The sequence below is a fragment of the Sitodiplosis mosellana genome, unplaced genomic scaffold, assembly GCF_009176505.1.
Source record: "Sitodiplosis mosellana isolate CC-2019 unplaced genomic scaffold, AAFC_SMos_1.0 Smas_scaffold_1, whole genome shotgun sequence".
Taxonomy (NCBI): domain Eukaryota; kingdom Metazoa; phylum Arthropoda; class Insecta; order Diptera; family Cecidomyiidae; genus Sitodiplosis; species Sitodiplosis mosellana.
In genome coordinates, this window is record NW_022595244.1 from 5168606 (window position 1) to 5194501 (window position 25896).

At 36.9% G+C, this 25896-nt stretch overlaps 2 protein-coding genes across 6 annotated transcripts; one reads left to right on the forward strand and one right to left on the reverse strand.

The window, feature by feature from the left end:
• Positions 1–573: 573 nt before the first annotated feature.
• On the forward strand, positions 574–18890 carry LOC129568231 (uncharacterized). Of its 2 annotated transcripts, XM_055445886.1 has the most exons (8): positions 574–671; positions 8953–9550; positions 15041–15163; positions 15923–16059; positions 16214–16741; positions 16920–17351; positions 17505–17660; positions 17797–18890. In XM_055445886.1, exons 2-8 carry the CDS (start codon positions 9505–9507, stop codon positions 18214–18216), a joined length of 1842 nt encoding a protein of 613 aa, XP_055301861.1. In that variant the 5' UTR covers positions 574–671; positions 8953–9504; the 3' UTR covers positions 18217–18890. The 2 variants fall into 2 exon arrangements, with proteins under 2 accessions (XP_055301861.1, XP_055301869.1); XM_055445894.1 differs by lacking the exons at positions 574–671; positions 15041–15163 and having other exon boundaries at positions 9064–9550.
• Positions 18891–19667: 777 nt separating this feature from the next.
• On the reverse strand, positions 19668–24952 carry LOC129566532 (8-oxo-dGDP phosphatase NUDT18). Of its 4 annotated transcripts, XM_055442589.1 has the most exons (4): positions 24751–24952; positions 23338–23485; positions 21009–21280; positions 19668–20918 (listed from the first exon to the last, which is right to left on the reverse strand). In XM_055442589.1, exons 3-4 carry the CDS (start codon positions 21266–21268, stop codon positions 20105–20107), a joined length of 1074 nt encoding a protein of 357 aa, XP_055298564.1. In that variant the 5' UTR covers positions 21269–21280; positions 23338–23485; positions 24751–24952; the 3' UTR covers positions 19668–20104. The 4 variants fall into 4 exon arrangements, with proteins under 4 accessions (XP_055298564.1, XP_055298557.1, XP_055298572.1 ...); XM_055442582.1 differs by having other exon boundaries at positions 21009–23485; XM_055442597.1 differs by lacking the exons at positions 23338–23485; positions 24751–24952 and adding an exon at positions 22800–23326.
• Between the last annotated feature and the right edge of the window lie 944 nt (positions 24953–25896).

Here is a 25896-nt window from a genome sequence, read left to right on the forward strand (position 1 = left end):
CTTGCACAAACCCATTGACATCATTTGCATTTATTTATTGGATTAGATTCTGTCAAACACCAACTTCAGCAGATTCGTTTAATTGGTCCGCAAATTTTATGCTAATTTTTATCTAATTAGAAAAAAAAACGCGCTTGCTAAACTAATAAATATCACACTGGCTTTTGGTCCATAGCGCATGCGACAGCAACAGAAAAAAAGATCCAAACTTGCATATCGATGATTTTTAATTAGCATTAGTGCAAGTATAGATATCGTTCAGTGGCACTTGGCCCTGTATTTCTTCGTTTGGCGTCCGCGCTCATGCTGTTCTCTTCGCCCTCTCCGCATTGATCTCTCCGGTTGTCGGTACAATGTCTTGAATGAACAAAATTCATTGCACATATGGAAAAACCATTCACTCATTTGCCTACGATTCGCCTCTCACTCATCTGCACACACAACGCCATGTATATGCGTCGCACTCAAACCCAGTCGATTCATTTTTATCAGCGTTGCTTGCGCTGTGTTGTATGTGTACGTTATGTGGCTTGAGCATGGCACACTTCTTTGCCGCTCGAAACCATTCGAACCAGTCTTAGCGAGATGGTCAATGAGTGAACTACAGTCGATTTTTATTTGTGATCGTTCCACAGCGAAAAGATATCGTTTCAATTTTTCTTCCATCGGAGGTAAGACCCAACGGTGTTTTGAATGGAAGAGAGCTGCTATTTCCAATTGTTGTGCGCGTGAAGTCTTCGACGTGATAGAAAAAAAACAACGAAACTAGTGAAGTTTTCATTGAACATTTTTGCAGTGGATTTGAAAATGTGAATGAATAGCGAGAAAAACCAGAGTCGTAAAAAACTGAAATAAACCAAATTAATTTGGAATCGGAGCAAGATTATAAAAATGTGAATTTGTTTTGCGCAATTGTGAAGAAAAAAAAAACTCCAAACCATACTTTGTATAGTGACCGAACCGATTCTCATCGGAATATTTCGGAGGCTATTTTTCTTGACACGAATTTGTTTTTTTCGTTGTTGTTGTTGTTGTTATTGTTATCAATTCAATGGCATGTTTTTGTTTACCGATTGTCAATCGATCGTGTGCGTAATTAGCAATCAAAAATTACTTTCTAGCATCACAAGAGCCTTGGTCGTTAATTAGGCTGGAGAAGACAGAAAAAAAATGCGTTGGAACATCCTTGTGCCGTGGCTAATGATGATGGTTTACGTTTAGAGAAAATGAGCTTACGCACGATAAGTCCCGAAATGAAGGCATTCAATTAATTTTGAAGGAGAATTAAATCAAATCGCACTTAATTTCTGGCCATTTGCATATCAACAATCGAAAAACAAGCGACATAAAACCATCAACAACTGATCGAAATCAGAGTGCAGTAGGCAGAAATGTCAAATTGGAAATCGGTCAAAATGACCTCTAGATTGCAAATTTTGTTGGATTTTTATGATTTATTTTGTTATGTGTGTGTCTGTGGCTGTTTGATTTTCTGCCTAAATTAGTACACTCTTTCTTCAAATGGAAATGGGAATACTTATCTCGATCAAATATTTCCATGAGCAGATGGTTATTCCCCAGTTTGCCGTCGATAAAATGTTTCGTCGCGTGCCGCACAATTTAATTCATTTGTATCGATGGGAATGAGGCCTCGCAATAAACCGATTTTTTCAGATTGATGGCCAATGAATCACCATAGTGGTATCATCGCTATGATTTACGTTATTGTTGATTTTCGCGCTGAATATTTAAACTTTTTTAACCACATCATTCGTGGGCAGTTCATAGCAAAAACAATGTTTACGCCGAATTTTTCTTTATATAAGTGCATTGCTCCATAGAAGCTTAAGACGCTCCACGCACAAGCCACTGATAATGATCATCACAGCGTTGAATGAAGAAATAAACAACAACGGATCCTGTCCATTGAAAAGCGAATTTTTTGTTCATGTTTTGTCGTGACCGCTTCTCGAGTCTGCACAATTTGCTTGCTTTCAGTAGCCATATAAAATTCAACGAATAAACGCAAATGTTTACGTTCGTTCGTAAAGAGAGTGAGAGAAAAAAGTTATTAAAAAAAGTGAAGAATGACCAAAAGTAAACAAAATCTGGACAATCAACTCTCGGCGAGAAGAAGAAGCAGCCGAAAAGAAAGAACAGTATAATACACTATTTTATTCCATGAATAAAAACGTAAAGAAAAGTGAATTAATTAAAAGTCAACAAGTCAGTATGCGGTGCTCGTGTGAGTGTGTGTCAGCGCGCATATGAAATATTCACCGTTCATTGGCACAGTCAAAATCAAGCGTAGCTCCGGCTCAAATAGTTGAAGAAATGACAAAAAATTGAAATACACTATCACAACACAAACACACCTGACGCACACACCGAAACCCACGAGTGTCCAAGTCGCTCACAAAAGAAAGATTTCAACGGGCAGTAACAAGACAAGCGGCCGAGGCTAAATAAAATACGTACAAAAAACACAATGATTGGAAAAGAAGCGAAACAAAAAATAGAGAGTCATTTTGGCAGGCAATAGCCGCTGAAGTATGTTTGATTTTTAATTCGCATTAGCACTCTGGAGGAAATATCTGTGTGCATTTAAAATGACAGAGCAGCAGGCAGCCAAGCAAGCGGCAATATTCAACAACAACAACAACAACAGCCAAACCATTTGAGAAAAGAAGAAGAAAAATCGGTGCGCAAACAAGAACAAGAGAGGAAGAGAGAGAAAAAGCGATTTTTTTCTCATATGTATATCATTTGACCTAGATTTTACCGTTTAAACACTTTTATTCGTTTCTTCTTTTTCTACGTCGTTTTCTGCTCATTCATACATAAATATTTGTTCATCTTGATTCCGTGTGCCATGTTTGAGTGCGCGTGCGCACACACCGCACCACATACACCAGATCGCAGGTTCGGAATGCTCTTTTATCAATTTCATATTCTGTTATATTTATCGATTTGATTTGAATGTTTTTGGCGCTTTCTTACCCACACATGGATACTACTTGGTGCAGCCAATGGGTTTTTTCTGCTTCTTCAGATTTCTCATGCCATTTCTCTTTCCGTGTTTAAATTTAAAGAATTTCCAACCGCACCTCGTCACATGAAAATCGTTTCTGGAACTTTCCGATTGCTCGAAATTTCCGATCGAGTTTGGGTTTTCCGTTTTATTTTCCTTCGCTTGTGTTGGATAATTATCGCGCACCGATGCCGTTAATCATCGTGATTTTGTTCTTTCACTTGTACTTTTTCCCATTCAGTGACCACAATTCACTCAATTCACTTAGGTGGTATTTCTTTTTCTTTCGCTTTGTTATTGTCTCGCTTTAATCGATTTCTCAATTTTATTGCATTGACCACCGCAATGCTCTAAGCGACGGAAAAGCGCAGAAACGCGCACAGAAAAACCATAAACAACCAAGCCAGAAACAGAAAAAAAACAAAACAATTAAATTCAATTGAAAAGTTCAACTTCGGTTTTTATTGCCAGCGTGCAACATATGCGAAAAATGCACACGATGATGAGCGATCATCATCACATGCACGCAATGAAAACATTGTTTCAATTGCGGTGGTGAGATCATCAAAGCACGGAAATTGTTGCGATTCAAAAGCGTGCCGTTTCATATTTTCTGCATCGAAAATAAGTGAAATTATGAAATTGAAACATGATTAGTGTACGGTTTTGCCGAGTTAAACGGTTATTCATTCAACGATCATTGAATGGTTGATTCATCAGAAGCGCAAAAAACGCCGATCAGATGAAAAACACAAATGATCAATGATATCGACAACAAAAAACAGTGACGTTTGACTGATTACTTTTTAAATGCCATCGATGGCAATGAGAATCGGCCCATCGAAAGTAAAGCATAAATGATTGCTATAAACAATTAACCGGGCCAATTGAAAATATCAATTTTCAACATTTGTTTGACATTTAGTTACATTGAGCACACAAAAGTGGTCAGCACAAGTTATGATGCGATAATTAAAATATCTGAATGGGACAACCCAATAAAATGTGTCAATTAGCAGCGCGGCATGTTATCAATTCCAACTGTAAATTCATGATGATTTCAATGTATGGGGTAATTGTTGAGGTACGCAAAGAGATCGACAGAAAATAAGAGATGAAAAAAAACGTAATCAGAAAGTATTGTTGAAATGTCGGAACCTCTTAGCAAAACTCACAATTCACATATGGATTGAAAAACGTCAGTCGAAACGAACAAAAAAAACAAACAACGAACGCACTATTTCAATTTCTTTCAAGGTCTTTGCTTATATGATTGATCAATGCACAATGGGATTGTTCACATGGCAATCACCCGAGGAAAAATGGTTTCTTCTTGAACCGATTCAATCGCTCGTGCAATTGAACTTCTCATTGCATTCGCATGCGCGGTATGAGCATTTGTGATGAATCAAGAGAAAAAAAACAATCGTCAAATTGAATCGTTTGAAAGTGAATTAAGACAAATGAATAAATCAGCATTCAGCACACATGAATCGGCTTCTGTTTGTTTGTTGATCAACCTTGAGTACCTTGACTCGGATGTGCATTTCTCACTTGTGAATGTTACAATTTCTGTTTGTATAAATGTTCTGCATTGATTTACCGCGATGGTATTTGCTGTCGAACAATTCGCTTGATTGTTCTTTGAAATTCACAATCAAACGATTGATGATGCATATTATGGATTTGACCTTCAGGCATTTTGACATATCTCGTGCGCAGCATTAGCTGTGTTGGCTTTGAATAAATTTTTGATGTTTCTTAATTAACAAATTAAAATAATTCATGTATCAAATGTGCCGAGATATTCCATAAAACACCGAAATGACACACCGATCATTTCTCAATCGGCTGTTAAAATCGAAATCGATTTTTATACACTGGAGCATTTATCAAATATATTCACCTTTGAAGCGGCGTTGATTTTTTTTCTTTGGCTCATAGTCAGAGTTTACTATAAATCCGAAGAAGAAAAAACCACAAAATTCATCAGATTTTGAGTTTTTAACGGTTTTATGGCGTAATCGGCACGACTAAATTCGATGAAAATCAGGTTTATTTGAACTACTTTTTTTATCCGTGATGCCAGATATTATTTTTTTACCCTTATACCCAATGGATACCGCAGATTAAACCGTAGCTAATGTGAGCAAACAATGCCATTTCATGGTTTTGCATGAATAGATTTTTCATGTCAATATGTAATTTGAAACTCATCGATTCGCTTACAGTCGCACCTATTTAGTACTTCATGAACAATTCGTTCCGAAAAAGAAACCACGCACAGTCGCACACACACACACACACATTCATGGAACGTGCTTCTGTCATTCTTATGCACTTTCTAAAGAAACAAACGCACAGCATAATGACAATTCTTGAAAACTTTCATCGCTGGAAATTATTATGCGCGAGAAATGGAAGTGGCTTAACAATAAAAACGAATCTGACACAATCGGCTCAAACCAAAGCGACACAATGTTTTCGATCGCTTTTATGACAGTTAATCAAATGAAGTGGAGCCAAATGATGTCAGTAGGGCATTGTGGAGACACTTTTCCCAGCCATTTTCTTCCAATATCTTGGATGCCGATTGTTGTTTCGAGTATGGTGTGAAAATCAGCATGAGCTGTCATGCAAAATACCCAAATATTGACGCATACATTTTACCCAAAATAAACGTAGTACGTGACTTAAGTTGGGTATAATTAGCGGTGAAAGATATTTGCATGTTTACCGTCATTTTTACTGTTCAAAAACAACGAAAAAGAAGAAATAAAAATGAAGTTATCGCTTATCAAAAATTCACATTTTTATGGTTGATCGATTCTAAATATAAAACAAAACGATGAGCCAAATATAGAAGTGAAATTATTCGGTATGTTCACCTTATTCGACAAGCAAAAACAACAACTCTTCTTTTTTTTCTTCATTGTCTATGAAGACGCGCACGTTAAATAATGCATGAAATTACCGTTTTTCTCTATTCAATGTTTGAACCATGTTTATTTGCACTGAAAAAAAAAGTATTTTGCATCAAAATGTTTCAAGGATTACGATTGACATGAGTGATTCACGGTTATTTGTATCAAGAGCTTGTTTGTATCAATGTTTGTTCCCTTCGATTGATTTGCCTATTCTAATGCCGAATCGTTGTGTATATTCCAAATTAAGCGGTATCTGGTGTTATATCAAAATATTCCGTCAATTTCGGTGGCTCGTCAAACGAAGAAATGCCACAAAAATCGTACACATGCGCTACCCAACGGAATTTCAATGTATACGCATATTCAGCCACACTGAATTCGTAACTGGAACAAAATTATCATTTCATGTAAATAGCCACGGATAGAGAGAGAAGAAAAATATACCCAATCGCACAAAAGCGATACGTGTTTTTTTGTGCGAGCTGTTTTTTCAACTCTTGCACAGCCAGCGCCGTGTGTTTGCATGAACGAGATATGTATTTGGTTCGAATCGATTGATCAGTGAATGTATGACCTTGAATGAAACGATTAAAACCCGAACCACTTGTAAGAACGGCCAGATGAATACTGCCGTTGTTTTCGATATTGCAGCACAATGCAATTTACATTTTTCGAAACCTGCATTTTCCCCTTTGATAACATTTTTTAATGGCCATCCACTTTGGGGAATTCCGCCTGGTTCGCTTTGTGTTGATTTATTGAGAGTTTCTTTTCTTTTTTTAAAGAATAACTCCGCACTGCAATTCCAGTTCGACATGGTGTGGTTTGCGCTTGATCAATATATGCCATTGTGACAATGAACTGACATTTTGATAAGCGTTTTATTATTTTTTTGTCGGGAGAAAAGAGAATGTACGAAAACTTAAATGGATTTCACATGCTTTCTGTGATTGCGAAAAATTGTGGCAATGAACTGAATGACGGTTTTAAATGCCATCGGGAGACAACAATGTACAGAAGAGAGAAGAAAAATGTAACAGTGCGATCAATAAACAGTTACGTCTTGGCGCATGCAATTCCAATGAAAAGATAAATTGATACATTGTTGCATATCTACATTGTGTTGATTTTGCGTGTTAAAGTGTCAATCAGGCTCTCGCACCCGTGTACCGTTGCAACGCTTAGCTTGCCTACGAATTCACTTGGCAAGAACGTTCTAATAAAATTAATTCCATCACCGTCACCGTACACTTTTCACACCACTCCATTTGAGTGGTTCTCGATACCGATGCAGAGCAGAAGAGAAAAAAAAACACATCAGTCTTAAACTTTGTTGTTGCTAGCCTATCATTTGAATGCAAGGGAATCGATAATAATTGTTGAAATCTGTATGAAATAGCGTCCACCTTGAGAACAAAATGTTATTATTCTTCGAACCGTTGAAATATGCTGTCGTTTCGGTTTTTTCCACAGCAAAACGCGATCACATTTTTCGCAAAGTGGAACAACTTTGAACTCACATTATATCAGGCGGTTTGGTTTGGTTGAGCCAATGATTTTGTTATGCCGTTGTTTCGATTTGTGTAAAAGATGCACTTTTTCCTCAATGTAAGTCGAGTGTGGTGAATTGTGGCGGCTGCAGAGAATTGTATCGAAATCAAAATGGTTTTTTTTATGACGACCATTTAAGTGTAATTGTTTTTTTGTCTTGTTCAAATTGGCAAGTCTTATACCAATGAGCACGTACCAAAACAAACACTCATCTAGTGATTCAGCGAATCAGCAACGCAAACTGACTGTGACTGGAGCTTGAGTGCAAGCATAAACGCATTGTGCGTATTAAATTGCAACACACATACACATACGACAAACGGAAAACCGGTGCATTAGTCCATCAGAGCTCATATAATACAATTCACATGCGACTTTTGTTTCGTTTGCCAATTCAATCTAATGATTTCATCAAAAAATGCAAGCAGACATTTGAGACACAGCCCAAACAAAAAAAAGAGGAGAAATCACATTAGCCAGAGAGACAGCAATACTAAAAATCAACAATTTGGCTTGATTTGAATGGAGAATTGGCGTCGATTAAAAATTATGAGACACATAAAAGCAAGTGTGAGAAAAAAAAATCTGTCGCAGTGAAATTAGATTAGCGCCGTAATGGCGAAATAATGCTGAAAATTAGTCGCGAACAAAAGACAACGAAAAAACTGACACAGAAGTGCAGATTTCATCGGATTAATAAAGAGTCACACTTGAAATTTGAATTTTCATTCAATTTTTTTTTTCTTCAGCGAAATGTAAGCACAACAGAAATTCCAATTGCACACAGTCTCAACGCATGTGTATGCAGAAATGAAATGTGCGAACGTGTGCGCACACTCAGAGAGAAATAAAAACTAGTGCATAAAACAAAAGAAGCGAATAAAAAAGCGAGTTTCCAAACGCAAATTAAAAGATTATAATTAACGAATGAAATCATAACATTATGCGTTTCATACTATAAGCATACACACACCTGAATGTTTCGCAGCGCATTCAAATGAATTTGAACCGAAAACACACACACCGAGATGTTTACACCTGATGCTGGCTGGCTAAGTGTGGCTGCTATGCTTTTTTTCTTCCATTGCCGCATCAATTTGTTTTCTTCTGCTTCATTTTAATTCGTCTAATTTTGAAGACGAAAGTTGCTTTTTTAGGCTACTAATGTTATGGGGATTCATGCATATCGTGCGAGCGAGCGCGCACTCACTGGAGATTTCGTTGTTTCGTTTCACCGGTGTTGATTTAATGAAAATACAATTAAATGAAAATAGCAGCTCTCTCGCACAATTCACATAGTCCGTACATGGTTGTAGTGGTGTGCACACTTGCAATGAGCGACAGAGACAGTGAGAGAGTGAGAGAATAAAAACTAGTGTGATATTCATTTTAATTACGAATTTTGTTTTAATTAAAGTGCTTTTTTATTTTGTTTAATTTCAGCCCAAAAAGTGATAAGCAATAATTTTTCTTTTTAAAAAAAAGGCTTCTTGCATAAAATCGCCCCACAAAGTGTTTCAGTGAACAATTTGAACAATCCGAAAAGGGGAAAAAGTGGAAGTTTTTTTGTTCAAAAGAATTAAACAAACAAATAGTTGTTTTTTAGATCTACTTAGTTCCGTACAAAGTTAAAGCACGGTAGTTTATTTAATGCTCGCACATGTTTGCAAGCGAACCGATGCTTGTGTAGCCAGCTGAATGAAAACTCTGTGCACTGCTTCGAAACCTCTCATTTTAGTGTAACATTTATAGAGAGAGAGAGAGACAAAAAATAGAGACTAGTGATTTTTCGAACGCAATTTCAACCGTCGAAACGGAATCTTTTCAACGACAAAGCGCCTCATAACCGTTTTGTATTTCAACGTCTTAAACTGGAATTATATCGATTTGCGTAATCGATAATAAAACCAACGAACAACAAAAACAACAAGCAGTGGCGAACGGATTTGTGCATTTGTGAACGAGACAGGCGAACCAGAGTGGAAGAGAAGCACCATGAAAATCATACTGGTTGGATTATTGCTGCTGATACATATGATCGGTGAGTAGTAGTTATGATCGCACAAATTTTGCTCATGTTCAACATGAATCATTGGAATGATTTACCTGCGCGCGCGAGAGCCATCTCTTCACATTCAATCACCTTATCTATCTCATTACTGCATTCCTTCTTCAAAATGATGATATTTTGCTGTAGTTTAATTGCTCATCCATCTAATTTACACTACTATTTTCTACACTCCTATGGCTATGGATTATTTGCATGTGGTTAGTTCAATCGGACCAAAGTTGCATTAAATCAAGTTGCTTGGAATTAAAACCGTTGATTGACCAATTAGGATTAAGCGAAACTCATGAATTTCACATTAAGAAATCCAAAACACTTTCATCTTTGCGAACCATTTCAGGGGATCATATTCACTGTACACGATAACATATGCATGTTTAAATACCAAAATCGAAATTGCACAAAACTTTTATCTCGTAAATAAAATGATCACATTGTTCCAATAAAACCGAATTCATATTTAAATTTAACGACCATGTGTGTAATGTGATAGATAATATGACAAAAGTTAACCCTGAATTTTTGGAACAAAACTAGATCGCCGTTTGGAGGAAAAAAGACACCGGCCAGTCTGAAAAAAAAAATGATTTAATATGTTTCTCCTTCTTCTTTTGTAAGTTTGCAAATTCGGTTCATTGCCCACTGATTAGTTCGTTCAGTGAATTATTTCATGAGCCTTTTCTTAAGCACCACATAGTAAGTGATGGGTATTATCGTTAATGGATTGCCTATTTTTTTAAATCATCGAGAATTATCATTTGAAAAAAGAAGTGATGGAAACAAAATACTTTCCAAGTAAATAATAATATGCTGCAGGTGGCATTTTCAGTGGAAAAAAAATATTCGCCAATTAATTGATTGGTGTTCATGATGGTCGTGGTTCACGATCATTTAATGAATGTATTTGCAATTTCACAGTGAATGAGGATCTTATGCTCAACTATTTATATCACGTAGTAACTATGTAGTATGTATACGACGTACAATCACGATCATTTTAATGTTGATCGTTAAGCCGCTCTATCATTTGCAAACGAAAAAAGAATGCTCCAAAGCCTTTTCCATGGAATTTCCGTGAATGAACAAGCATTTCATCAAAAAGTAAAATGAACCAAAGCACTGATGGATTTCATTTATTTGTCATGATTCCTTGATGAATGGTCATGTTTTGCGTTTGCAGTCGTGCGCGGCCCACAACAACAAAGTGATTGTTGTCCAAACCAATCAAAAGCACATGAACTCTGTCGCCAATGCTAGAACACCGAACCTTAACCTTAAGCTTTAAGTCATTATGTGCCATGGAAGTACACCAGATTCTCGCTAGTTTAAATAGGCTTTTGTTATTCTGTCGTTTTTCTTTCTCATACGATAGTATGCTGATGTCGCGGTCAAACCGTTTCTAATTGTAGATTCGTTGATTGGCATTTTTGTTATTGTCATTTTCTTAATTACGGGTCATCAAAAACACTCCTTGCACAGCGATAACAATAGCATAATGAGGGCTTATAACTGAGACAACCTTATTACATGCGATTTTTTCTTTGGATGAGTGAAGGAACATTGTTTGTAGGAAGTAGTTGAGTGGAACAGTGACACCAAAGAGTCAAGCTCATTTTTTTTGGATTTTTAGAAAACGAGCGCTTCATATATGAATTATGATAATAAACAGATGTGTTAATAATCAACGCCGCCATACCGAAAAATATGTGGGTCAAACCATCATGGACCAAACATAGTGTTTTTTTTTTGTTCGAATCATCATCACCATAAATGCCGTCACATCAATATTTCTATGCATGATTTGTTGAGTTGAGAAAGAGTAGAGATACACAGGGAAAAAAACATGAATTTTTTTATAGTCATGCTTGCGTGTTGGTGACACAAACCAACCGCCATTTTTGGGCGGTTTCTATTTCACAAAGCACTCAACATGCAAATATCGGTGTTAATTTCACTTGTCGATCTTTCTGGATTCATGTGAATCCGAATGAAGAAGTCAGAATCATTACACTGTCATATATGCAAAGTGATAGTGCCTGAACAATCGACATCTAATAACTCCAGGGCAATGTCATGCATTTCTATACGACAGAATGATAGCAATTATTCGAAATGCATGATTTATAATTCTTCGCCCGAAACGTATCGTAGTTGAAAGTCAAGGACGGGTTTACCTTGTTGTTGAAGTCTCATTGGTTTCGTGACATCCGTAATTAGGTTTTGAAAATCCCGCAACTTAATTACACAATGCCCAGGTGGTGGTTGGAATTTTTTGTGTTTACTATGTGATCCCATAAATAGACATCAAATAAATCATCCATTGCTTCTGACCCAAAATATTCAATCGATGCATTTACAGCATGATATGAACGACGAGGCGTTGTCTCACACAATGAGACGTACATATCACATGTATAAGCCAGCCAAAGATAGAGAGAGAAAAATATGGCATTAAGTAGTTTACGCTAAGGTCACCCGTTGACAAACTGAATAATTGCGGCTATTGAGAATTTATTGGCTCAACTTTTTCGCCCATTTTTCTTGCGTGCCTTTCAAAACTATCGGCACTAAATCGATTTTATCGAACCTTGTTAGCAATTTCCCATATGATGCCAAGTTGCACGTGCAATCGTACCATTTTTGAATTGATCATAAAAGTGATATCTTTTCATAAGTTCAATAAAGCGGACCATGGCACTTATTACGAGCATTTGAACTATATTAAATGGAAATTATCAACAGTAGTCTCAACATCATAAATGGTCTACTCCGAAAATTTGCATTTGAATAGCCCTTTTGTTTATGGGAATAGAAAAAAAATTATTTCAAATTTTATTGAGTTATTTATTTATTCAAAGTTTGGCCATCAATTTTTCGGCTTTTTATTAAAAGTTGAGCTTATTCAAAAATGTGCCGCACTTAGTCAAAAATCCCATTCAAAAATGGTCCGTTAAGAAAATTGCCGAAGTTGATCTCACTTCCAGTTTGATCTTCAATTTGCCCTATTTCGACAGAACATTGCATAATTTTCGCCATTCACCACCACTTAATCACAGCTCATTTAGCGCTAAAAATTAGTTGTTTGCAATTTGTAATCGCATCTTGTATCGTTCGTCTGCCATTTGTCACTAGTCTTCGCGTATTTCTCGCATTCCGTTGCCATCAATCTTCTGCTAGGCATCAAACATCTTCATTCACAAAGTTTAACCCGATGGCAGCGTATCCACACATCAAATTATTGTGTTTTTTGGTGTCAATTACCCCATTACAATGGCCAAACTATCGATCGATCCGATCAATGTAAACTATCAATTAATTTGAAAGATGCCAGTCCGAATGCTAGTGGCTACTTACTGATGTTATTGCTTTCTGTTTCATGTGCATGACATCTGTTGGAAAGTCATCGACTGTGAAATGACATAGTGGCCGTCGCCGTCGCAACCAAACTGGAAATCGGTTCGTTAACACAGACCAATTTTGCAAAGTAAACGTGAAGAGATTGTTTGCATACGGTATCTATGCTATATCTACAGGTTGACTGCATACCTTTCAGGTATGGCTAGTTAGCGTGTTTTCCAAAGTTATGCGCGTCATTCAAAGCAGAAGGTTGTGGATGATAACATGACTTTTGATTTCAAACAATATAATTCAGTTCAAAGCAAAAATTGATCAATTGTAATTTAATTCAATGTGAATCATTCGCATTTACCCACATCAGAAAATCCTCTCAACCAAAATGTTACAAAGCTGCCGATTCCAAGGGTATTTTAAAAATAGAAATACTGTCATTCCACAAAAATTCATTTCGCACTGCAATCGAAACATATCGAACCATACTTGACATGCTGTACAATAAAAAACAATACATTTTTATTGCCGCCAATTTTGTCGATGCAGATAATTTAACGTACGGTACGATACCGGAGTTTCTTGTTCGATAACACGATACTGTCATCGCGACGATGCGTCATCTGCAAACGCACAACAACACACTGCACTTTCTAAAAAAGCACTTTTTAAAGCACAAACTGAACTACTTTATTTCAACAATGTCGACGTCCTCGCACCGCAAAAGCCACAACAATATTGCGTGCACGGTGTACGGTAATTTTCTATTTGAAAGAAGAAAAAAAAGTCTGTCTCAATCGTTGTCAATCGGAAATTCAAAGAAATTGTGCGTACGGCTTTGTATCTCAAATATGCACTTTAAATGAGTGGTTTTTAGTGTTTATCGCGACGGCGGCGGTGTTAGGTTTTTTTTTGTGAAAGTTGATCGATGTCATTGAATTATGTAGTGTGCGTATTCAATTGCCGTCATAACTCTCTTTACACATTTGAATACACATCGTTCTCGTACGCGTCGTCTGAACTCTTTGTCGTGAGGCATTTTGCACATTTCTCCGTTGATTTATTGCTCACGCTATTTGATTACGGTCATTACATATTAATGCACCGGCAACTCGAGCGCTTTTCTCGTTTTCTTCCAATCAACGGCGTTCGACGCGAAGTCAAGAAGTTGAAAACCATCAAGCAACTACTTAAGAGAAAACGGTGAGTCATCCAATCGATTGAAATTCAGTTTGATTTTCATTTCAAAAATTATTACGTTAATCGCAATTGAAGCGAAACCAATTTCATTGGTTGGCCATTATCAATGGCGATGGATGAGCCAGCTAGTCGATTCGATCATCGGTCGCAAATTGATTACGTTTATTGCATACGATGTGATAATTACCATTTTAGCCATCGACAAATTAGTGCCCGTTTTGACTAATTCCATATCATAATATTCATAAAGCGATTGATCGAAGCAAACAAGCTCCTCCAGCTGAGTGAATCATAAAATTATAGAGAATCATCAAATGGACTTGATACAGCACAATAAACCGATCGATACAATGCATACATTCGTGTTAGGTGTAATTTAGACATCAATCGATCGTTCGATCGATTGAGAGGCAGAGAGAAAAAAGAACAAGGAGAAAATGCTATAAAGAAAGCTAAATGATAGTTGTATGTAATTCGGGCGCGTACTTAGTTCTCGGATGGTCTTCTTTCTTTTCAACGGTCGGCCGCATCGCATTGATGTATTTGTATGTGGAAATCGTGAAATGGATTTTGAACACAATAGCGACCCAAACCAAAAAATAAACAACAAATCATTTTGATAAAAATCAGTTGGATTCGCTGCGCTTTGTGTTGTTTTCTAATGAATATCACCCATTGTTAGACCCATTCATTCGCACATTTAGTGAAGGAAGAAATGAGGCGAACGTTATTAATTTTGTTTGCACGAAAATCATAAGCATTTTTTTCTCTGTTGAAATATTAGGTTACACACAAAATTAAATGCCATTGACGCATAAAACACCATTTAGACCAATTATACTAGCGAATAGTTAAATATGAATGCTTTTTTCCTCTTTATTTTCACCACTGCTTCATTTTACTTCTTTTTTTTAGGTGTTCTACATTCGACGTGTGTTCTTGAATCCGAGTTCGGTTTCATTATCAATTGCAACTTCAAGAAATCGTCTCTGTTCCGTGTTCGAAATTTGGGCGGCGTTAAAGCCCATTTCGGTTTAGGTAATTAAGTTTTTGTTGACTGACCGACTGAAATGACTCAAAATGTGTGTTTCTATGAATCACATACATTGACCAGACCAGTGATTTATCGCTGGCATTTCCATACGACGTGTTCTTCATTTTATTTTATTTTAAAATTCGAATCGGAATTTCTCTAAATCGAAACTCGTAAAATGTAGCTCGGGTACAATGCGTAATATATGGCTAATGGTGAATTAAAACACCAAAAGCTTTTACGCACTTAATTTAGCTCTAATCGAAGTGTGTACGTAATCAATAATACCATTCCTCAGGGCTTGGGTAGTTTGGTGATGCGTGTAAACGTGAAACCATTACATTTTAACCAATGAGAAAAAAAAACAACAACAACAACCCATTTGAATCTCATAATCTACCTATCACTTTTACTGTTGTACATTTTATTTTATTTTTCGCTTTCGATCCCAACGTTTATTTTTTATTGTCACCGCATCCAAAACGACAACCAGAAAAACAAATCTTGTAAATACTTCTTCGTGTGTAATTTTTTTTCCTTCTCACTATCCAATTATATAATCTCAAAAACTATTGTACATTTTTCTAATATTTATCGGTGATCTCTGTCTGCCCGCTGTCTCGAAAATTACACGGTAACACCAGAAAATAGCATGTCAAACGGTCAAATGTATTCATAACTACCCATTTGAGACAAAAGAGAAAACCTTTATTTTGACTTCTTTTCAAGCTTTGATTAAAACGTTATTTCCCTTCGTCGAAAAGGTTTTAGTGTCGGTGATGAGCTCGGTTTAGAAGAATCGCTGGGTAATTTGGATGGTAACAAGAGACGTTCGATCAGTAATACCGATGCATTGATTGCCACTAATAGCGTTGGAACGCTGCCAGCATCAAAATTGCCCGTAAGTCATATCGATATTTTTTAATGGCTATTCTTGGGCCATTTTCACTAAAATTTGAATAATTTTCATAATTGGAGGCTATTTGAAATTTGTTCAATGAGAAATTGGTGTGTTATCTCATTATAACCGAAAAATGTATGTGTTTTTTTTTCAGTCGACATCGCCACCAGCAGCGGAGAAACAAAGAGCCGTTCAATCGTTCCCATATCCATATGCACAACAGCGACCGGGCGCTTTGATGCCGTCAACGACCCGCGCACCAATTTTCTACAAACGAAACACACCACAAGCGATGACCGAAGCTCAATCGTTACCGCTTGGCGTGCCAGCATTCAGGCCATTGAAAACCTCGGCAACGAACAACATTCAAACGTTGCTGAAAAAAGCCAGTGATTCCACTGTCACACGCAACGGTGCACTGCATCAATATCCAGCTCCAGATTTGACGGCCGCCAATTTGACTTTCATCCAAACGCAATTGGCACACACCAATGCAGCCGGACCCATTAAAACGAAGCCAATGGTCATTTCGCCACAAGCAAATGCATTCAAAGTGCCCGCTTTTCAAGCGTTGCCATCGTCGGTGTCACGCATTTCAACCGGACAAATTGTGCATACCGACAATGAAATTCGAAAAGTATCACCTGCAACTGAACAATACACGACGATTCAAAGATTCGACGTGAGTAACCAAAATGACAACGTTAGATTGCGTTTCTTTTTAACGATTGGAAATTTGAATATATTTCTCCTACTTCAAAATGAATATGTTGGATTTTCCAAACATTTTGGCATTTACGGCTTTTTTCTTGTTAGAAAGTTGCAAATCTGGTTAATCGCATCCAATTCATACCTTGCAGACAATCAATAGAAAGGATGATACAATAGATGTGACTAATTTCAAGTCAAGCAGCACCACTCCAGGAACTTTGCCCGAAATCGATCTCAAAGGTCATACGGTTGAGGAATTGGCGGCTGTGGCGAATGTGAGTGTTTCGGCTATAAAAAAAGCCATCGAACTGCGTCAAAAGCAACTGATGGCTGTACACGAAGAATTGATTCGCAACAAAACTCTCGAAGAGGAGCTAAAACGAGACGAAATGATCGCTAAGCAATTGGCAATGTACCAACAAGAACATCAGAAATTCTTGGCAACCAGCACAACGGAAGCACCAACCACCGCTTCAACCACAACTACAACCGTTCGAACGACAACAGCCAGAAGAGCTACTCGTGCTCCAGTTCCGCAGAAAATTAGCGGCAAAGTTCCTGCCAGTGTTGTTCAAAGCAAGGTATTTCATTTCATTTCATTGCCTTATCACGGATCTTGTTTGTTGTTTCAGCTGCGAAGATCGTGAGATCAAATTAACGTCTTTGAATTTTTGATTGAATTATAAAATAACGATTGCATAACCAATCTTTTTTTTTCATTCAAAATGTTACAGGTGATGAACGCCCCAAAAGAGTACTATCCAGTTGGTTATGATAAAAACTTTGATGATAATTTCACGACAAAGGTTGATTTACCGCCCACCGCATTCCAATGTGGCGATCAAAAGCATTTCCCCGGCCTGTATGGTGATGTTGATCTGGGTTGCATGGTAAGTATTTCGACCGGAAACCGTCTCCACATTGATCGTGATCGAAGATGGAAAGCTTGATATGAAAGCTTTGTTGTCTCACACAATCAAGTGTAAGCTTTGATACTTAAACTAAAGTACTCTGTTTGTTTCGCAGGTATTCCACGTTTGTGCATTAACTGACGATGGTCTAATTATGAAATCGTTTTTGTGTCCAGAGAGCACACTGTTCGATCAAACGATCTTGAAATGTAACTGGTGGTTCTATGTCGATTGTAAATCGAGCAAATCACTGTACGATTCTAACTTGCCCGTTTCAAAGAGCTATCAATTGATGAAGGCACTCACGTTCTTCTCGAACTTTAAGAGTAAATCTGGGAACGACACCGAACCAGCCGTTGATATTGGTGCATTGCAAAATTCGGTGTTGTCAAAACGAAATGGAAAGAAATTAGACCCGAAGAAAGTAGAATCGAATAAGGTGACGTCTAAAGCACCCGAATCAACGACGAATAAACCAAAATCCGAACCGAAAAAACCGGAGGCCAAGAAAGAGGAAAAACCAACACAATCATAAGCATTTTTTCCATAGATAGTATTTGAACGGGCACCGTGTGTGTGATGTAGAGAATCATTTCAACTGTATTTTTCTCACCTGAAATTATTCTTTTGTCAAACACGTCATTTAGAAAATGTTTCCGTGTATTTGGTACAAATGAATGATTTGTTGAACAAAAAAAAAAAATCGCTTGCCTCATTGAAATCAAAGCCGTTGATAATATTCTTGATCTAAACTGGTTTCCGAAGAGTCGATTTGAAAAGCCCAAAAAAACACACACACTATTTATATACAAATAATGCTTATAGTTTATAGTTTTGGCCGATGTAGTTAATCATAGTTCCCACATGTAAATAGAGGTGAAAAAATGACTTTTTTTTATACATAGACGATTCACATCGATTTCGACTTTTTTTTTGTTCCATTTTTATCCCCTTAGAGGAATTCAGAAAAAAGACAGAAAATTTGCGATGCATGACTTGTTCGTATTTATTTTGTATTTGTTTAGTTGTTAACTGCGCCTTTGAGTCATTTACAAATTTAAGCTATTATTAGGTTTTAGATGGAAGCACATAATCCAATCATAACAAGAACAACAACAACTTAGTCGATTATTCCAATTTATACGTTAGAAAGAGATAGAGAGAATGAGAAAAAAATACACAATAAACACGAAATTTTGTAAGTAGGAATGGTTTGAAGGTGTTTTAATTATAGCCTTACCTTTTTTTTTATTTATGTCAAACATTTCAGCTTCCTTTCACCCAAGCCTCTGCAATTGTTCAAGTGTCTTTTTCCCGATGAATGATCTAATCTCTCTGTCAACAGAAACAATATCAAATTCGCGGTAATCTGCATTGTGTGACAATGGAAAGTGGTCGATCTTCATTCTCGGTGACAGATAAGATAAGCGACGAAAGAAAGAAGAAGGAAAAACCACCAACACAAAAATTATCGCTTTCTTTTCATCGGCAAAATCTTGTTTTCCATTCAAAACGTTCCCATCTAGACTACATATGGTTGGCATTGTGAGCACAAGAAAGCGTACTACATGTTCAAGATACTTGAATCAAGTAGCGATTGGCACAAGTGCGATTGGTAGTTACAAAGAAGACGACGGACGAAATAGACGATGCAAAACTGCCGATTCGATGAAAATTAGGGTAAACGTGATCGAATTGTTTTAATGTTAAACTATTTAACGGAATCAACGGTTTCAACATTGCATTGAATGGCCGAAGTGGCGTGCGCGCGCATCGCACAAAGAGAAAAGTAAAGAATGTGGAAAATTTTCCATTTGGACGCTTCAATCTCGATTGAGGTAAGCTTTGTCTGCTAGAGTATTTGTTCAGCTGATCGCAATTCGAATGCAATTTAACTTACCAATGGCCTTTGGCACCTGTAATTCGATGCACATTCATTGAAAAGCACTAAAGAAAGTTTCTATAGAGGAAAAAAATCGATAAGAATTTCCGATTTATACAACATATTTTAATGGAACTTTAGGAAAGTTTGACGCCAGGTCAGTAAATATACAAGAAAAATAAGATATAGGTAATAATAGCATTAATAATAAAGCAAAATATCAGCCATTAGCTAAAATCAATCAGAAATTGTTTCTATCCATCTCTTCGAATACATCAAATACTTGAAATGTGCTACAAATTTTTATCTTCGTTTCGACATTCATATACATAATACGGTAATAATAGTAATAATAATAAATCATCGTGTCATTTCCAATCTTATTTAGCCTACTCATTTTTTTTAGTGTCTACGATTCAATTACGTTCATAATGACTAATCCATCTGTTTGTCTAAACCATTTCAAACATGGGATAGGTGTTTAGTAACAATAAATTTAAAAATTAAACGAATTTTCTCAACACCATTTCATTTCGGCTGCTTATCGTACTACGTGTAAGGCAAGCGTGGTATTTTTCGTCAATAGAACATCGCAAACTTGATCATCGAGTGATTTGGAAACTTCATGCCAAATGCATTTACTCTTCAAAATCGATACTTCTTCGAGCGGGGGCCGAAAAATACATAACAATGTAATGCAAATGCCATCTCCTTTGGGTGTTGAACCGTTGCTTTGTGCGCCAACCATACCGTTCGTAGCCTGTTTCGGTAAGTGTTCGATGGATAGAATACCGTGCGGTCGATGCTGTGGCAATTCGGCGCCGAATAATTCAATCATAAATTTTCGTAGTGTTGCATGAATGCTGCGAGCATGGTGAATTTCAACGCTTGGAAAATGATAGGCATTTTTTTCGCTCAACAAAATATTAACACGATTATTGCTGCGTTTTTTAATTACGGCAACGATACGCAAATAATTTTTCGCATGTGATTTAGCTGCCGGTAATATATTACCGTGCCATTGTAGCGGACGATCAACGGTACGGTTCTTCAGGCAACGATGATAATTGCGTCCCAAGTCAATCAATGGTAAAATATCATTAGCACGTAAATTGAGCTCATTTAAATCACCAACCCATTTGGCTTGCAACGATTCCGAATCGGCTTTTTGTGGTGTTTTCAATTCTCCGCCGAGAACGCGACCAGTGCAAATGAAGCGATACCATGATCCGCCTGCACACTCCAACCCAAGCAATGTGGTCACTTCGATATCGAGACCAGTCTCTTCGACCACCTCACGAATTGCAGCTTCAACAATTGTTTCGTTTTGTTCCATGCGGCCAGCAGGTAGATACCTTTTTTAGCAGGATTTTATTCAAAGGATATAATGAATTTTAAAATTAAAGTTAAATCAATTTAAATATTAATTGCTATAAAATATATACCATTTGCCTGCACATGATTTTTTCGCCTCTTGTATCATCAGGCATTCATTAGACTCGTTAATTAGTACGCAAGCAACGATGTAGGTCACCGTTTTACCCAACACTGGAACGAAATCCGACGATGACAACGGTTGAATGCCTTGCGCTTCGAACACTGCATTTTGCTCTTCAAGCGTAAAATCACATAGCGTGTCCACATCTTCATTGATCTGCAACCCATTCAGTAACATCTGAAGATTTTCTTCCACCGCCTGCGACATTCTTAATTCACGCTGTTCGTTTATTTTTGGCAAACGACAAATTTACCAAGAGAGATAGAGAGAGACGTTAAAAAGGCAATGTATTTTTATTGGGTGCGCTCACAATAATAACCGGTCATACAACACACAAACAGCATACGAATTATATGCTAATGAAGACAAACAATTTTAACTACACTACACCAAATTCCAAGTCGAATCAAACTCAACAATAACAATTTATTTTCTGTTTATTTTCTTTAATTCTTCATTGGAAATAAAACCTGATTTCGGTTTATTCAAATGTATACCATTAGCACCGATTTGAATATTTCCTTTTTAGAATTTTTCGATTAATAACAACACGGTGAAAAAAACGCGTCCGTTGAATGCAACGAGCTACTTAAAATGATTGTCTAAATCGTTGGATCGTAGCTGCGAAATGTGTGCAAAAAAACATTAAAATACACACAACAAGACAGTTTCCACTTCTCTTGCGTGTACTGTGTGTGAGCGTGAGCGCGCGTGCTGGGCTATTGCAAGACTCACTAGATATTAATGTCGATTTATTTACTCTCTCGCCGTCATGTGTACAATCGAACTCACACACGCTGTGTGTACGCGATCATAGAACCGATTAAAATTACAGGCTTCGTGTGTACAATAACAGCACTCTCGTGCACCAGCTCACACTATCGCAACAGCCAATTTCGTAGCTAATTGTAAGTAATGAAAAATATACAACGAGCGCGTAGACTGCAACTAGCTATTTGGTGAGCTACTTTATGTTGGCTAAAAAAAAACAACAACAAAGCACACAAAAACATCCATTCAAAGCTCAAGAGCCGTGGTGTACCATCGAGCGCGCCAAACTAACTGCACTTGCACGCCAATTCAATGAGAGAGAATTCCAATGCGACACAACGTAACGAGTAATGTGAGACTGGCGTAAATAATTCACACAGCGACAAAACTACACAGCGCCACCGCCAACCGATTGAGAAAGTTCCAGTTTTCCAAAAAAACGATCACCAAACCACAACACACAGCACAACGTGAGAGATCACATACGTATGCAACACGCTGTCGAGTTGAACAATAACAAATGCGATGTCGGTAAGATGATGACGACGAAAACACACTGGATTCTGGTGGAGTTTTTTCTCTGCTTTTCTGTTATTTATCAATCTGTTTTTTTTTGTTTTGCCTATACTGAAACCAATGCGGCCAATTCTGCTTTTGTCTCTCGTTCTCACCCAGTCTTCGAAACCTCGACCGTCGTCGTCGTCATATGTGAAAGCTCAACGTATACGGTTTTGGTTTAGCGTAGCTATTACTTCGACGATTTGGCTGCCGTTCGGTTTGTTTTCGTGTTTTTTTTATTCTTCGAATTCTTCTTTAAAGCAATCAATCTCCACGTGTGTATTTCTTCTTTATCGAAGGTAGCAATATGATTGCTTGCCGTTTTCGTGCGTTTCAATTTCTAATTGGGTTAGCAAAGCGTTTGGTTCGTTCTTGTTTTGGCTATAGCACTCGATGTAATTGTTTATACTTAATTTGTTGGTCTGTTGATTTTCTTCTTCTTCTTTACTCGGTTCGGAATTAACACGCTAATTTCATGTCGATGCGGCACAATTTCACTTTAAAACTTGAGAGTCGTTAGAAAATTACTAACTCGCCATGAAACGATCGGTTTTCATAGTTGATTTAACACGTTTTTGTCACTATTTTGTTTTCGATCTTTTTACTGTCTTTGTCGTTTCATATTATCTTATTTGTGATTTTTCCAAAGCTTCGACACTTCTTCGCCACTCTTCATGCGATTTCAACATTTGTCAACTGAAATTTTTCTAAACTCTTATTCACTCCGTTTTCTTCGTTATCCGAATGTATGATCTCCGTCCCATTTGAATGCTGCGCATAAACTGAGCTCCAGAATTGATTTGGTTTCATCAACGCTAAATTCGACCAATGATGACATTTGTTCATGTGTATACGTGATTGTTTGTTTCCCGTTGCGAACGAGTTTTGTATTTTTTTGTTACTTCGTTTTCGAGTTGATTCTTTTGTGTGTTACTTCATATGCATACCGGTTTATTTATCAATGGCGCAACAAGTAGAACTCTCCCAAAAAAAAGGAGCAACGGCAATCACGTCTTCTGTGACTCACGTCAACATATCGACTGATTTTGCACGCAACTCCACAATGCCCATTAACCGTTTGAAGTGTAGAAAATTCTAAGAGAAAAAAAACGAGATCAAAAGATAGGAAGAAAAAAAACGTTAATTTCTCTTTGTAATTCAATTTATGATATGTTAGATTCGATCAAATGGCTGAACAAAACAAGTCAGGTGAATTGGCATTTCTATGGCATTGAATCATTTTTATTCCTAACACTCGTCCAACAAAAGAAGATGAACGGTTTTTTTTCTCTTCCATTTTTGCGCTGGATTCACAATCGCAGATTTCTACGCTTGAATCTACGGCCATTCAATGCCATTCTCAAATCAATTTCAATTAGGTAATTGAATAGATGCCTTTAATTTGCCGATGAACATTATATATACGCTCATCATCATCATCATTTCTGAGCGTATATAGAATGCGACCAATTCACTGGGTTATTCGTCTTCATTTATTCTGTTCTTTATTCACAGTCGACTTTATTTACAACATCATCAGCCAAGCATCAACATCCATTCAACGAACCCATTATCGATTTTCAGGTAGAAAATCGCTTCATTTGAAGAATTTCCTACAGAATCTTTTCTTCTTTCAAAATAAGATTACAGCGAAAAATTAGATTACGATAATTCACGATGCATTTTCATCAAGCTACTCCACTTAGCTTATCCAATTTAAGTTGATGGTTCTTGCACTTCATCAGCAATACCATTTGATTTACTTTTCACACAGAATACGATTATGGAAGAGAGAAAAATATCACAGGCGGCATGTTCTGCAAAACCGGTTTGTTGATTTGTTATATATGTGAATAATGATTTGTTTTCAAACGATGACAATGGCTGATAAATTACATCAATTTATCGTTGTCTACTCTTTGGAATACGAAGGAAAAAAAACATGTTTACCGCTTTCGTTTCTATTTGAACGGTTCATTATAGATTAAGCCAAACACATTTACATTTGGAATTTCGCAATTTGTGGCATAGAACAAATCGCATGGCATTGTATTAAGAAAGCAACCACTTTTTTGCCAATGTTTTATCGTAATTTTATGCTAAGGAATTCAACAAATCAATGAACTTTTGCCAATTTGTAACTTAATGCCAATTAGTTTGGCTTTAGTTCTATCAAAGCTCAAAATGATTTCAATAAAGCACTCATCAGCTTCTAATGGGCAAGCTGTATTTGCACTCGTCTATTGATTTTTCATCACACTCAACATGAGATTCTTGACATAATATCCAACCATTCTCATTTCCGCCATCAATTTTTTTAATTCCGTCTTAATTTTATTGTATTTATTGAAATTACTCACGCCAATATTCTAATAAGTATAGGAGATTCGGGGAATAGGTAGCAATGATATGTTATGGCATCAATTTTATTACTTTTAATTTATATTTTGATTGCATTGATCACAGCTTCACAGATAAGAAAATAGATTTTCTTCGTAAGAAAATAGATTCTCAATTTTTCTAATACAATAATAGTCTCCTACGTTCATATCGAACTAACAAACACTAATGTCAGTACCAATATTTTGCACCACAGGAGACCGATACAACAAAAAATTTATCATGTAAACAATGTATTTGCCTTCATATGAAGAATTGTCAAAAGTGCATTGAAAACAAACGTAATTGAGTTGTGACGATTTCTTCGGCCAAATTCCGAAGTAAACCTTCAAGTGGAGACATCTACTTCGCCGCGAGACATCTACATCGAATTAAAACAGAGCGTGAGTATGGCATGTTCAATGTGCATGGTATTGAATTGGAAATATATTCAACTGAATACGCCTTGAATAAAACACGAGCCAAATGAAATATGACTCTATTTATGGTTGCGTTAAATATGGAATATTATGTGTCAAAGTAGCAATTGAAATATGAATAAAACTAATATCGATTCAATTGGCATTATTTGGAAAATGAAAATTTGCTCTGCTCTTTGCAAATTGTTTTTTTTTAATTGATTCAATATTTTTTAACATTTAAAAATGTTAAACCAAGTTTTGCTCAACTTTGATATTTCTTAAAAATTCCCATTCCGAAAATTGCCCACTTCGCAAGGAACTGTTTTGAATGCATTTCTAATGAGCTTTTGCTTCATCGAACAATATCCGTTCGATGCATAACGAAGCAGGAAAATCAATTCTTTAACTACAACAGCTGACCATTGAATTCACCTAAATGAAGCTCTCTATCCGTTTTGATGTACGTATGCGAATGCCATATTTGGTTTAGCCGATCAATCCATTGCGATTTGTATGTGCACGATTGGCGATTACCAGTGCTCTTCGCATACGTTCCACCATACAAAGAATCCGCCAACATGAACACGCGCTATTGGCGTCAAAGAGTGGTGGCCACTGTGTTCGGATGTGTGCATGCAACGTTGACCATATCAAGTGCAAGGGGGAAAGGAACATAGCGTTTTTTGTGCGCTCTACAACATAAAG

Coding starts and splice junctions, on each gene's coding strand:
- LOC129566532 (XM_055442576.1), bottom strand. Junction 20,919..21,008: donor AAATCATGTGCAGGCAAATG/GTATATATTTTA, acceptor CTGCTAAAAAAG/GTATCTACCTGCTGGCCGCA.
- LOC129568231 (XM_055445886.1), top strand. CDS start 9,505: ATGAAAATCATACTGGTTGGATTATTGCTGCTGATACATATGATCG. Junction 9,551..15,040: donor GCTGCTGATACATATGATCG/GTGAGTAGTAGT, acceptor TCTTTTTTTTAG/GTGTTCTACATTCGACGTGT. Junction 16,060..16,213: donor TGCCAGCATCAAAATTGCCC/GTAAGTCATATC, acceptor TTTTTTTTTCAG/TCGACATCGCCACCAGCAGC.